At 39.1% G+C, this 11,158-nt stretch overlaps 1 protein-coding gene across 1 annotated transcript in view; it reads left to right on the top strand.

Moving 5' to 3' along the window:
- PRKACA (protein kinase cAMP-activated catalytic subunit alpha) overlaps positions 1 to 10,921 on the top strand; it is a 73,822-nt gene extending 62,901 nt beyond the window's left edge. Inside the window, exons 5-10 of the mRNA XM_032210217.1 lie at positions 437 to 519; positions 1,094 to 1,220; positions 3,267 to 3,362; positions 3,473 to 3,595; positions 6,913 to 7,077; positions 10,697 to 10,921. Coding sequence (XP_032066108.1) covers positions 437 to 519; positions 1,094 to 1,220; positions 3,267 to 3,362; positions 3,473 to 3,595; positions 6,913 to 7,077; positions 10,697 to 10,822 — 720 coding nt within the window. The 3' untranslated portion in view covers positions 10,823 to 10,921. The remainder of the gene's footprint in view (positions 1 to 436; positions 520 to 1,093; positions 1,221 to 3,266; positions 3,363 to 3,472; positions 3,596 to 6,912; positions 7,078 to 10,696) is intronic.
- The last annotated feature ends 237 nt before the right edge of the window (positions 10,922 to 11,158 follow it).

Below are 11,158 nucleotides of genomic sequence, written 5' to 3' on the forward strand. Positions count from 1 at the left end.
TGGAGTGTTTCTGGTAAAATTGGATCGATCTAGTTCATGAATTGGAACATTTGTAAGATTGAATTGTTTGTCATATCTCTGGTAAATTAGCCATGACAAAAGAGGTAAAACATTGATATTGAATTCTAAGCAGTAAAATCTTCTCTGTAGCCAGCTCAGATCCATAGGCATTGTAAAAATAATGGAGTGTGGATTCCTTTGCAATTATAAAGCAAGATACTTGGATTAATTTCTTGCACTAGTTTGCAAGATAACTAATTCTGTTTACAAGAAAATCTTCCTTCCTTCCTCTTTCTGCACATTACTGCATTACTTTAGAAAGGCAGTTGTCTTTTTGTAATGATTAGTTTTATACCTGGAATCATCAGAGGTGAAGGGGAGAACAAAGTGCTTCTTGTTATTGTTACTCTTAGTTTATTTCTGCATTCAATTACAGGATAATTCAAATCTGTACATGGTGATGGAATACGTCCCAGGTGGTGAGATGTTCTCCCACCTACGACGGATTGGCAGGTTCAGGTAGGTGTGTTCCCTCATCACTGCAAGGATGCGATTATGTTAGTGGGAATAGAGGAACTGGTATTGTAGTTCTTATATTTGATTCCCAGGTTTTAAAGGAAGGAGCAAACCCAATAATCATTTTTCCAGTTTCTTTCATTTTCTACTTAAGTACAGTATATCTAGGGAAAATCCATACATTTTTTTCCATACCCTGTCCTGTTAATCTCTGATACAGAGTTATGCATTTTGAGATAAAGTCAAAAGATAGGATGGAAACTGTTTTATGGCTAGATGGCCAAGCCTGGTAGGGTCACTGGAGCTTAACACTTTTCATCAAATGACTATTGATTGATTTGGGCATAACATTAGCAAAATCAGAGTAAGAAAAAAGCTTCAGTACAGGTTTAGTCTAGAGTTGCTCTTATAAGACAGTTGATAGAAAAGTTAAGTTGAAAAGTTGAAAAAGGAGAAAGAAACATCTGGCTCCTTGCTAGTGCCCGGTGAACAGTGTAAAATGAAAGCCTAATTGACATTGTTTGGAAATCGGTAGTAAAAATGTTTTTCTCTGTTTTCCTGTTGTTGTTTTTTACAGTGAACCTCATGCCCGGTTCTATGCCGCTCAGATTGTGTTGACTTTTGAGTACCTGCACTCATTAGATCTTATCTACCGAGACTTGAAGCCTGAAAATCTCCTCATTGACCAGCAGGGATATATTGAGGTAGCACTATTTCTAGCAATTTCATACTCATATTCAGCACTCTTAAGAATCGCTATCCATGTCAGTAGTCTGGCACAGTGAACATTGTGTGCAAATCTGACCACTAGATTATATTAATGGGCCATGACTGAACATGACTAGCCATGTGCGAGCAGGCGGCAGTATAAATTTTTAAAATTAAAATAAATAAATAATAAAATAAACTGTCTCCGCATATGTGAACTAAGCTCCTGCATCTGACTATTTGGGGTTTTAGGTAGTGTGCTTGCTTAATAACATCACAGTGGAAGGGGTTAATCAATTAAACACAGATCCCACCTTGCCCCCATCCTGCTGCCACCCTCCCCATCTTTTAATTGGGCTGCTCTATGTGCTTTATTTTATATGTATTTTACTTATGCTTTTATATTTATAGAGTTTTATTTTTTTTATGATTGTAAGCCATCCCGAGGTACCCTGAGGTAACTCAGGGTATTGGGCAACCAATAAATTTTCTTTAAAAATAAATAAATAACTCCAATTGGGATAAGTAACCTTATTGCTAAGTGAAGGGGTTTCTAAGTGGGAAATCGTGTGCCTGCAAGAGTCCTTTCTTGCTGGAAAGAGACAGGACTACTACCCAAAAGTTTTACATTTTTTGGTTTGGTTTGCCTCCAAACCATCCCCTGTCCTTTGGGATGCTCAAGTGCCTGCTTATTGTCTTGTATGCATTGAAAGGAATGCAGTCATGCCACAGCCTGGGACTGGCAACTGTGGGCAGGCTAGAGTACTCTCTTTAATTTTCTCCTTCTCTCTAACCTCCTTGTTTGATGAAGGGGATGGGGAGGAAAAAAAGCAAGTGATTTCTGTAGGCAATGTCTCCTTTGCCTAATCTTTTCCTGTTGTTTGATAGCAAGATTGCAAGAAAGTAAACTGTTTGCTCTTCTACACATCAACAGCAATGTGATCACACTGGAAGCAGGGAAGGATCAGGCAAAGGGCATATTACTACAAAAACCACTTGCTCTTTTTCTCCTACCACCACGTCACAGAGCAGAATCGCTTCCTTTCTTCAAAACCCTTTCTCTCCAAACAAGCAAGGGGGAAAGAGAAAAAAAAAACATCAGGCACAGGACATGCAGTGATTGTGATTGTGGGAAGGAAAAGTAGTGGCAGAACCACAGATGGTATTCAGCCAGTTCGAACCAGTTGTCCCAAACCGGTAGTGGAAATCTCAGGTGGGCCTGTCCACTCACCCCGCCTCTATGCCGTCATATTTATCTATGCATGTTTTCAAGCTAAAGTGCATGTACGGAAGGCTGAGCGCATGCATGGACAGGGCGAGTGCGAGTGTAGCGAGTTCTCATATTTGCGAACCAGTAGGGAAAATCAGTGAATTCCTGCGCAGAACCTGGGGGCAGAGTCAAAAGAGGAATCAGCCTAGAATCTATGTAACCACAATGGACTAAGTCCAACTTCTCTTGAATTCTGCTTACCCTTATCTAACACCTAAATAGTGCTAGTTAATTGAGTAGATTACTATACCTAGGCATGAGTAGTAATAAATCAGTTTAATTGAAACTTCAAATGTGGTCCTGGTCTTTCCAGCTGACAGAGACAACTATAAAAGTTTAAATGAACTGTAAAATTATTTTTTCACAATTGTCGTCACACCAAGCAGTCTCTCAATAGTCAGTAAGCAGGAACTACTGTATAAGTAAATGAATATTACTATACATAAGCAATTTTGTATGAATGTTATAGAATTGCTGGCAAAAAACAGATACATCTGTTTCCAATTATTCCAATTATTGTATTAGAAATATATCAGTCCAACAACAGTCTGTCTAATTAAATGTACTCTGAATAATACTGTACAACATTTTTCTTATCTTGGAAAATACTGCAAATCTTGGTATTGTTCTTAAGAGATCTTTGCAAAACAAATCTCCTTAATCTATCTATTCTGGCCTTAAATATTCCCTTTACCTAGGTTGGATTTGTGTTTAACATGCATTCCCATCACCTTTATTGTTGACAATTCTCATTTTAAAAATTGACCTTCAGGTCACAGATTTTGGCTTTGCCAAACGAGTGAAAGGCCGAACATGGACCCTTTGCGGGACTCCAGAATATTTGGCTCCTGAAATCATTTTGAGTAAGGTGAGTGATCTGCATTCTCCATGGACAGTATGTTGTGGTTCTATGTCTGGTCAACTTGGGGGATATTCCGCTTCTTCTGGTTGTGATCTGAGTTTTTATTCCTGATGCAGGGTTATAACAAAGCAGTGGATTGGTGGGCTCTTGGTGTCCTCATCTACGAGATGGCAGCTGGTTATCCTCCATTCTTTGCAGACCAGCCCATTCAGATTTATGAGAAAATTGTCTCTGGGAAGGTAATATTTCAGCAGATGCCTTATTTGCTGCATGCAAGATATTACACCTGCCTGTTGTACATTATTGGTCTTTTTTTTATAGAATACAAATTCAGACTTTACCTTGAGTACACATTAAATAAAAACATTTATACAGGTAATCCTCCCTCTGGAATGAGCTGCCCCCGGAGCTTCACATAATCCCTGCCCTCCGGTCCTTCCGACGCGCCCTAAAAAGTTGGTTTTTCCAGCAAGCCGGCCTGGCCTGAATAGAATAAAATATAGGATTAATTTGGTTGTTAATTTTAATTTAATTTTTTAAATTTTTATTGTAAATATTAATTGGGGATTTTTTTGGATACTTTATTTAATGTCCCCTTTAATTTTTGTAATATGTGCTTTCTTTTATGTTGTACGCCACCCTGAGTCCTTGGGAGAAGGGCGGCATATAAATCCAATAAACCTAAACCTAACCTAACCTCGGGTTATGAGCGTTCACTTAGTGATCGTTCAAAGTTATGCAATAAGCAACCCCTAGCATCTATGAATAAATCCCAAAATATGAATCTTGCAGCACCACGGCAGTTGTTCTTGCCCTTATGATTGCCCTTATGAACAATCACAGAGGCTCTGCAACATTCATGCTACACGTTGCCAGGCAAAATGTAGGTTTGGAGGGACAGATCTTCCACTGTGACACTCTGTTTGGACTCCGCAGACCTCACCCAGCACGTTGCAGACCTAAATGGAGCTCCGGAAGGATGCTCCATTTGGACCTCCACAGGACTCCCCCAGCACATTGCAGGCCAAAATAAAGCTCCATTCGGGCCTCCGCAGGCCTCCCCTGGCACATTGCAGGCTGAAATGGAGCTCCGGAGGGGAAGATTTACCCTTCCAATGCTCCGTTTCGGCCTGCAACATCCTGGGGGAGAACTCTGGAGGCCTGAATGGAACATCAGAAGGGCGCACATGGCTGAGAAGCTGGAGATGAGACTGCTTGCTATATCTTTGCACAGTAAGTGATCCGGCGCGACAGGTTGGGTACAGGGGAAAGCAATTGTAGGGAGCATGAGGTATTTCAGTGGGTCGGGGAAGCCTTGAGTGGTCTTAGGCAGGTGGCCTGTTCCATCACTGGGCCCCCAATGGCCTTCCCCACCCTGAAATACCTCATGTCCACTTAATGAGCGTCACATTTGATTAGCAGATGTGTGGGCGAAATGAGGGAATGATCCTGTTCAAGGTACAAGATTCACTCCCACAAATCCTCGGGTTACGAATGGAATGGCCTGGCGCCATTACTCATAACTCAAGGACTACCTGTAATACTCACTAAAACTTGGATATAACTTTACTCGGCCAAGTAAATGCTAGAGTAATTGTAGTTCTGTAGATTGCAAGTGGACACCTTTAAATTATTCTTTTGACAACATTTTGAACTTACCTTTTTGCCATTACTCACAGCTTTCACTGTAGTAACAAAATCTATGGAAATTTTCATGGCTCCTCTTTTTCTGCATAATGTTTAAGAGAATAAAAAAAGAGTAGTCTTACTGTACTGTAACCATGAAGGTGTGAGTTTTCAGGATCTCATTTGAGAAAGAATAAATAGAAAAGAAACTCCAAATCCAGGCAAAAATCTATACTCCCAACAAAATTCATAAGCTAATTTTTCATTCATCTGCCTCTTTTTTGTCTTCTCTCTCCTTTACTACTTTCCTGAAAAAGTTTCAAGGGGTCCTGCTTATGCACATTGTTCTAAAAAAATATCCTCTGATACCACCTGCTGCATGAGGCAGAATATATGCAAAAAGTTAAACTGTTTCAACCTTTCCGTACAAATCTTACTATAAGGAAACTTACCTTTATTAATAAACAATCAAGGATAATATTTTATAGCTTCATTTAGTATAGACCATTGTCTTGATTTGCTTTTGATTTGAAATTCATGCAGGTTTAACAAGTTCCTACAATGTCATTCAGCAAAGCAGTGTCCTAAATTTTAGCAATAGTTTCAATAGTTTTTCCCAATAACAACATTAACATTGTGGCTAGACATGTGATATTATTTTTAACTTGTTGGGTTAATATAAAATATATCAGAACTTTGTGCTGTACTTTTGAACTGAAACAGCTCAATTTAATTAGTGAAAGAGTTTCTTATTTATGTTAGAATCTCCTATCTGTCATCTCCTCTGAATTGCATTTTATAGTCCCAATTTAAAAAAATATTTTGGAGAAACTGCAGATGTGCAGTAGGTGGTGCATATGATGTAAAGCAGTCTTATCTTTCAATAGCTTGTTTGTCAACATTCTCCTCTCATTTCTTGCCACAACCTGTCAGTTGAATTTTTGGTTAAGTCTCTCAATTGGAAAAAAACCCTTTTTATTCTGCTCAGATACTTATGTTTGACACCTTAATTTATTGCAGGGGCAAATTAAGTTAAATGAACCAAGTAACCAATTTCTGCAAGTATTTCTTAAAAATATTCCAGCTATATGCATTAGGCAAATACTTAATTTAATGACTTGTATACATTAGGTTTGGCTTAAGACAGTTGCTTTCTAGCCTTGGTGCAACTTTTTCTCCATTAGAGTCTGTCCACTTGAAAAAGTGAAAAGATGTGCCAAACTCAAATCTAAAGGATCTACTTTTGCTTTATCTTGTTTTACTTTTCTGGAATCTAAGATCTAAATGCTAAAAACACACATTTACATTTTAAAACCCTGAATTCAAAATATTTATTTTCTTTTATTTTTGAATATTACTACTTAACAGACCTTGTATAGTTTCAGGCAAATAAATTATTTTTTTCAGTAGTATAATGTTAGACTATTATTATCAGTCAGTTGGGAGTCAGGAATAATGCAAGCCACACAATTTGCCCTCTGCGTACCCTGAGGGAAAGTTAAATGCTAAATTCTACTCTGAAAAGTAGTTTGGCAATCTATAAGTTTTATTCAGGAATATTTTTGTTAGGGTTTTTTTTTAATCCTCATGCTTCTCTTGTGTCAGTAATTCTTATTATACCATCTGTACTTTTCCCATCTTCAAGTTCTCGAGAGGCAGACATCCTTGTAAAAATAAGATCTTGGGAATTCAAATATAAGATGTACTGGAAAAACGACGTGGAACTGTAGTTATGTGGTAAATGTTCTAATTTCAAAAGTGTGTTAATAGAATGCTCTCCACCAGCCTAGTCATTCCAAATATTCCTGGAGGGTACAAATTTGGGAATAGATTGCTATAGTATATGAGACATCCTACTGCCTATCCTATTCCTATAGTTTTGAGATTTCTTTCTGGAGACAGAAAAAAATATTGGGTTTTTTGCATCCAGGTCCGCTTCCCATCCCACTTCAGCTCAGATCTAAAGGACCTGTTGCGTAACCTGCTACAGGTAGACCTCACCAAACGCTTTGGCAACCTCAAAAATGGAGTCAACGACATCAAGAATCACAAGTGGTTTGCAACCACCGATTGGATTGCCATCTACCAACGGAAGGTAAACAACTGCAGCCAACAGGCTTTTTAAAAATAAAGAGTACATTAATGTCAATTGCCTACTAGGCTTAAGACTGCCATTTGCTCATATACAAAAGGGGATTCATTGAGCAGCTTCTTAAAGCACCAAGTTAGCAACAGCACAAGTGCTTCCATAGTACTTCACAAAAAGGGAATCTTGTTCTAGACCAGCAAATGTTAAACTTTATTTTTACTTATTTACAGTTATGGCTTTCTGAGTTGTCTAAATTGCGATGTTCAAATGGGTTGTTTGTGGTTTCTTGGCTTGCTTGTATGCCTTGATAAAGCCTCTGATCAGTCTTTAGAGACACCAGGCACAAGAGCAGGAGAGGGAAAACAACCAAGGAACAGGCTAAACAATTAATGATTGTTCATCTTCATATCTGAGTTTAGTTTCCTCCACAAATTGCCACTTAGGACATAGAAGGCAGTCTTTTGGCAGCAGGGCCTGCACAATTTCTGACTACTTGTCAATCACTAAAGGGCCAAAAGAAGGAAGTCAGTGGCATGATTCCAATGCTGAGAGAGTGGGGACCAAACTTCTGACTCTTTTTATCTTCAATGTTTAGGAGTTTAGAGACTTAATGCAAATAAGTTGCTGCGATTTTAAAATGAACATATTTGTAGGATTTGGAGTAGGACTCATAATACAGCTTGTATTATAATCCTCATAATATAATTTTCATTACTACCATGGATGTGGTAATACAACAAAATCATTATCCTTTTGTTTAGGAAATACAGATGTGAATCAGCTTTTTCTGAATTTGTATTTGCAGTAAATTATATTAATTGTGCATGATTTGGACTAGGTCAGTTGCGCAAAGTTGTTAGTGCTATATCATGTTATATCAACTAGCTACTATGAGACTTGCCCTTCGTCAATTTGACAGAAAATTTTAAGCATGCAGCTAAATTATTTATTGTTATGTGTTGGTGAACCTATGGCACACATGTCAAGGGTGACAGACCACAACGTTTTGAGTGAAACACCAGAATTCACTTGATAACTATGGTATTCTTGGAAGCATAACCTATTCTGTGTTTTTCAGGGGCTGCAAATGTTATGTGAGGGGACCATGCTCTTGCATGGCCTTCATAGCCTCCAAAACTCATGTAAAAATGGGACATGTTTTTGTGTGATTTCTGGAGGCTGTGAGGTTGTGCAAGAATGGATTGTGCTTCGGTGTGGCCTCCACGTCTTCTGGAAGTCACATAAGAGGGCTCTGCTCTTGTGTTGCTTCCGGAGCCTCCAAAAATTGCCTGAGGACAGGGCATGCTTTCCTATGTTTTTGGGAGACCACAGAAATGCAGAAGAGCATTCTCTCAAGTTACTTCAGAGTGAACGCTTCGTGAACCCAGAGCAGCTTCAAGTAGGCTCCAAAGCCTGTCAAAAGAGAACACTGCCTAGTAGGATATGGCAGATCCTGGGAAGCACTGGGCTGCGGGGACAATTGTGCTATTCCCCAAGGCTCGCTTTCATTGGAGAATGGCATGAGATGGCCTTTTTGAGTGGCAACAGAGACCATGGGACTGAAGTCGAAGCCCAGGCCTCTATTTAGAAACCGCCTCAGTGCAGCCCCTGAATGCCACAGTTCAGGATGACCTAAATGGGAGCCAGTTTGGTCTAGTGGCTAAGGCACCAAGCTAGAAGCTGGGGACCATGACTTTTAGTCCAACTTTATCCACCAAATCCAGCTGGGCCAGTCACACACTCTTAGTCTAACACACCTCACAAGGTTGTGGCTGTGGGGAAAATAGGAGGAGGAAGGTGTGTTGGATATGTTCACAAACTTGAGTTATTTGTAAAAATCATAAAAGCAGGATACAAATAGATAAAGATATAGAGAATTGTTTCCCTTTTATTTGGGGGGGACATGATATGCCAGCAGAGTCAAATTAGGCCATATTCCAAATTTTTGATATGCCAAGCCCAAAAGATTCGCCATCACTGCTCTATGTTGTATGGTTATTTATGTGAAATGAATTATTTGAAGGAAAGGAGAATAATGGAAGCAGTGACAATGATTCCCCTTTTGAAAACTGTTTACCAAACAATTATCACTGGTTATTCTAGTGATGTAAAATGGAGCTGGAAGGTTCTAAATGTGGTATAAGACACAACAAGATCATGAAACAAGGTGAACTATTTTAGATACAGAGGGATAGAATCAAGATCATGTGAAGTATTAATACCACTTTATAATGCCTTGGTAAGGCCACACTTGGAATTCTGCATCCAGTTTTGGTTGCCACGATGTAAAAAAGATGTGGAGACTCTAGAAAGAGTGCAGAGAAGAGCAACAAGAATTATTAAGGGACTGGAGGCTAAAACATATGAAGAATGGCTGCAGGAACTGGGTATGTCTAGTTTAATAAAAAGAAGGACTAGGGGTGACATGATAGCAGTGTTCCATTATCTCAGGGGCTGTCACAAAGAAGAGGGAGTCAAACTATTCTTCAAAGCATCTGAGGGCAAGACAAGAAGCAATGGGTGGAAACTAATCAAGGAGAAAAGCAATTTAGAACTAAGGAGAAATTTCCTGACAGAACAATCAATGGAATAATTTGCCTCCAGAAGTTGGGAATGCTCCAACACTGGAAGTTTTAAAAAAGATATTGTCTGAAGTGGTGTAGGGTTTCCTGCCTAAGCAGGGGGTTGGACTAGAAGACCTCCAAGGTACCTTCCAACTCTTATTATTCTGTTTTCTACTGGGTTGATTTATAAACAATGACTTGGTTTTATACATTGTGTTAGATCAGAGCTTTCTAAGCAAGACATAGTAGCCTATTTTGCTTTATTGATTTTTTTTACATTAAATTAACCCAAACCTACGGTTTACCATCACAATATCTTAATCAGCATATTGTGGTTAGTTAAAACAAAGCATATACATCAAGTAATTCTGAATAATTTTTAATTTGACTTTTCCTAAATTAAAAACAAGAAACAGGAGACTCAGCTGATAAACCTCTATTTTGGAAGAAATGGCTAAGTAGCAGACATGGAAGGAAGTAGGTAGAGCTCTGATTGAGCTGAAACAAAATAATGATGCACTTGTTTGTGGAGAATTCTTACCGCTTTACCTGATTAAGAAAGCCATTAAATCATATCCTTACGTGAGTGTGTGTGCAGGAGCTACGTTAAGCAAATTTTCCCAGTCCTGTGTTAATATTAGAAGTGAGCTAGCCTAAGCGGAAATAGCTTTAAGCAGCTGTGTGTTTTATTCTCTTCTATATAGAGAAGCAGGGCCTCTTTAGCCCCACTTTATAGATAAACAGGTAAACATTTTTGTTGGATCTATACATTTAATCCAGTATTCATTGGATTCATCTGAGTGTAAAAGTTGTTAAGACCTGTTGTTGAGGATCTGACACTCACCATGCCAACCGAATTGACTTGGTGATGCACTTTCTCTCATCAGGACCACTATGTCCTTTATGTTCCTGTTTAAAGAGGGTGAAAATGAGCAAATTACTTAGATTAATAACCAAACTGGTAGCCTTATTTCATGCCTCATGTTATAATTAATCAATTGATTATAAACACATGATGAGTGTCCCCATATTATAACTTAACAGTGCTATCTCCTCCACAGGTGGAAGCTCCTTTTATACCAAAGTGCAAAGGACCTGGCGACACAAGTAACTTTGATGACTATGAGGAAGAGGAGATCCGGGTGTCTATCACTGAAAAATGCGCCAAGGAGTTTACAGAATTTTAGGGCCAGCCCCCTTTGCTTTGTGTGCCCAGGAAAAGAAAGGGCTGGATTTGATCAGCCTCAAGGGCCAGAGTTCCTTGCCTATTTGTTAATTTTGGGAGGTGGGAGAGTGTTGGGGTTCACCTGGATCTGTTTGGGCAGAAGAGAGAAAAGGGGAATTCATTTGAAGCTGTGGAAAAGACAGTAGTCTGAATGTCATCCATCCACCATCCACTGCAAGCTATAAGGTGGCTCCCAGCCACTCTCAGGCAGTTTTTAAAACAAATTCCCTTCCTGCTCACATTGACTCCAATCGATAACACAAACCCTAATTGGACAGTCCCTGGATTTTTGGTGGCT

Source organism: Thamnophis elegans, chromosome 2 (assembly GCF_009769535.1).
Source record: "Thamnophis elegans isolate rThaEle1 chromosome 2, rThaEle1.pri, whole genome shotgun sequence".
Lineage (NCBI taxonomy): Eukaryota > Metazoa > Chordata > Lepidosauria > Squamata > Colubridae > Thamnophis > Thamnophis elegans.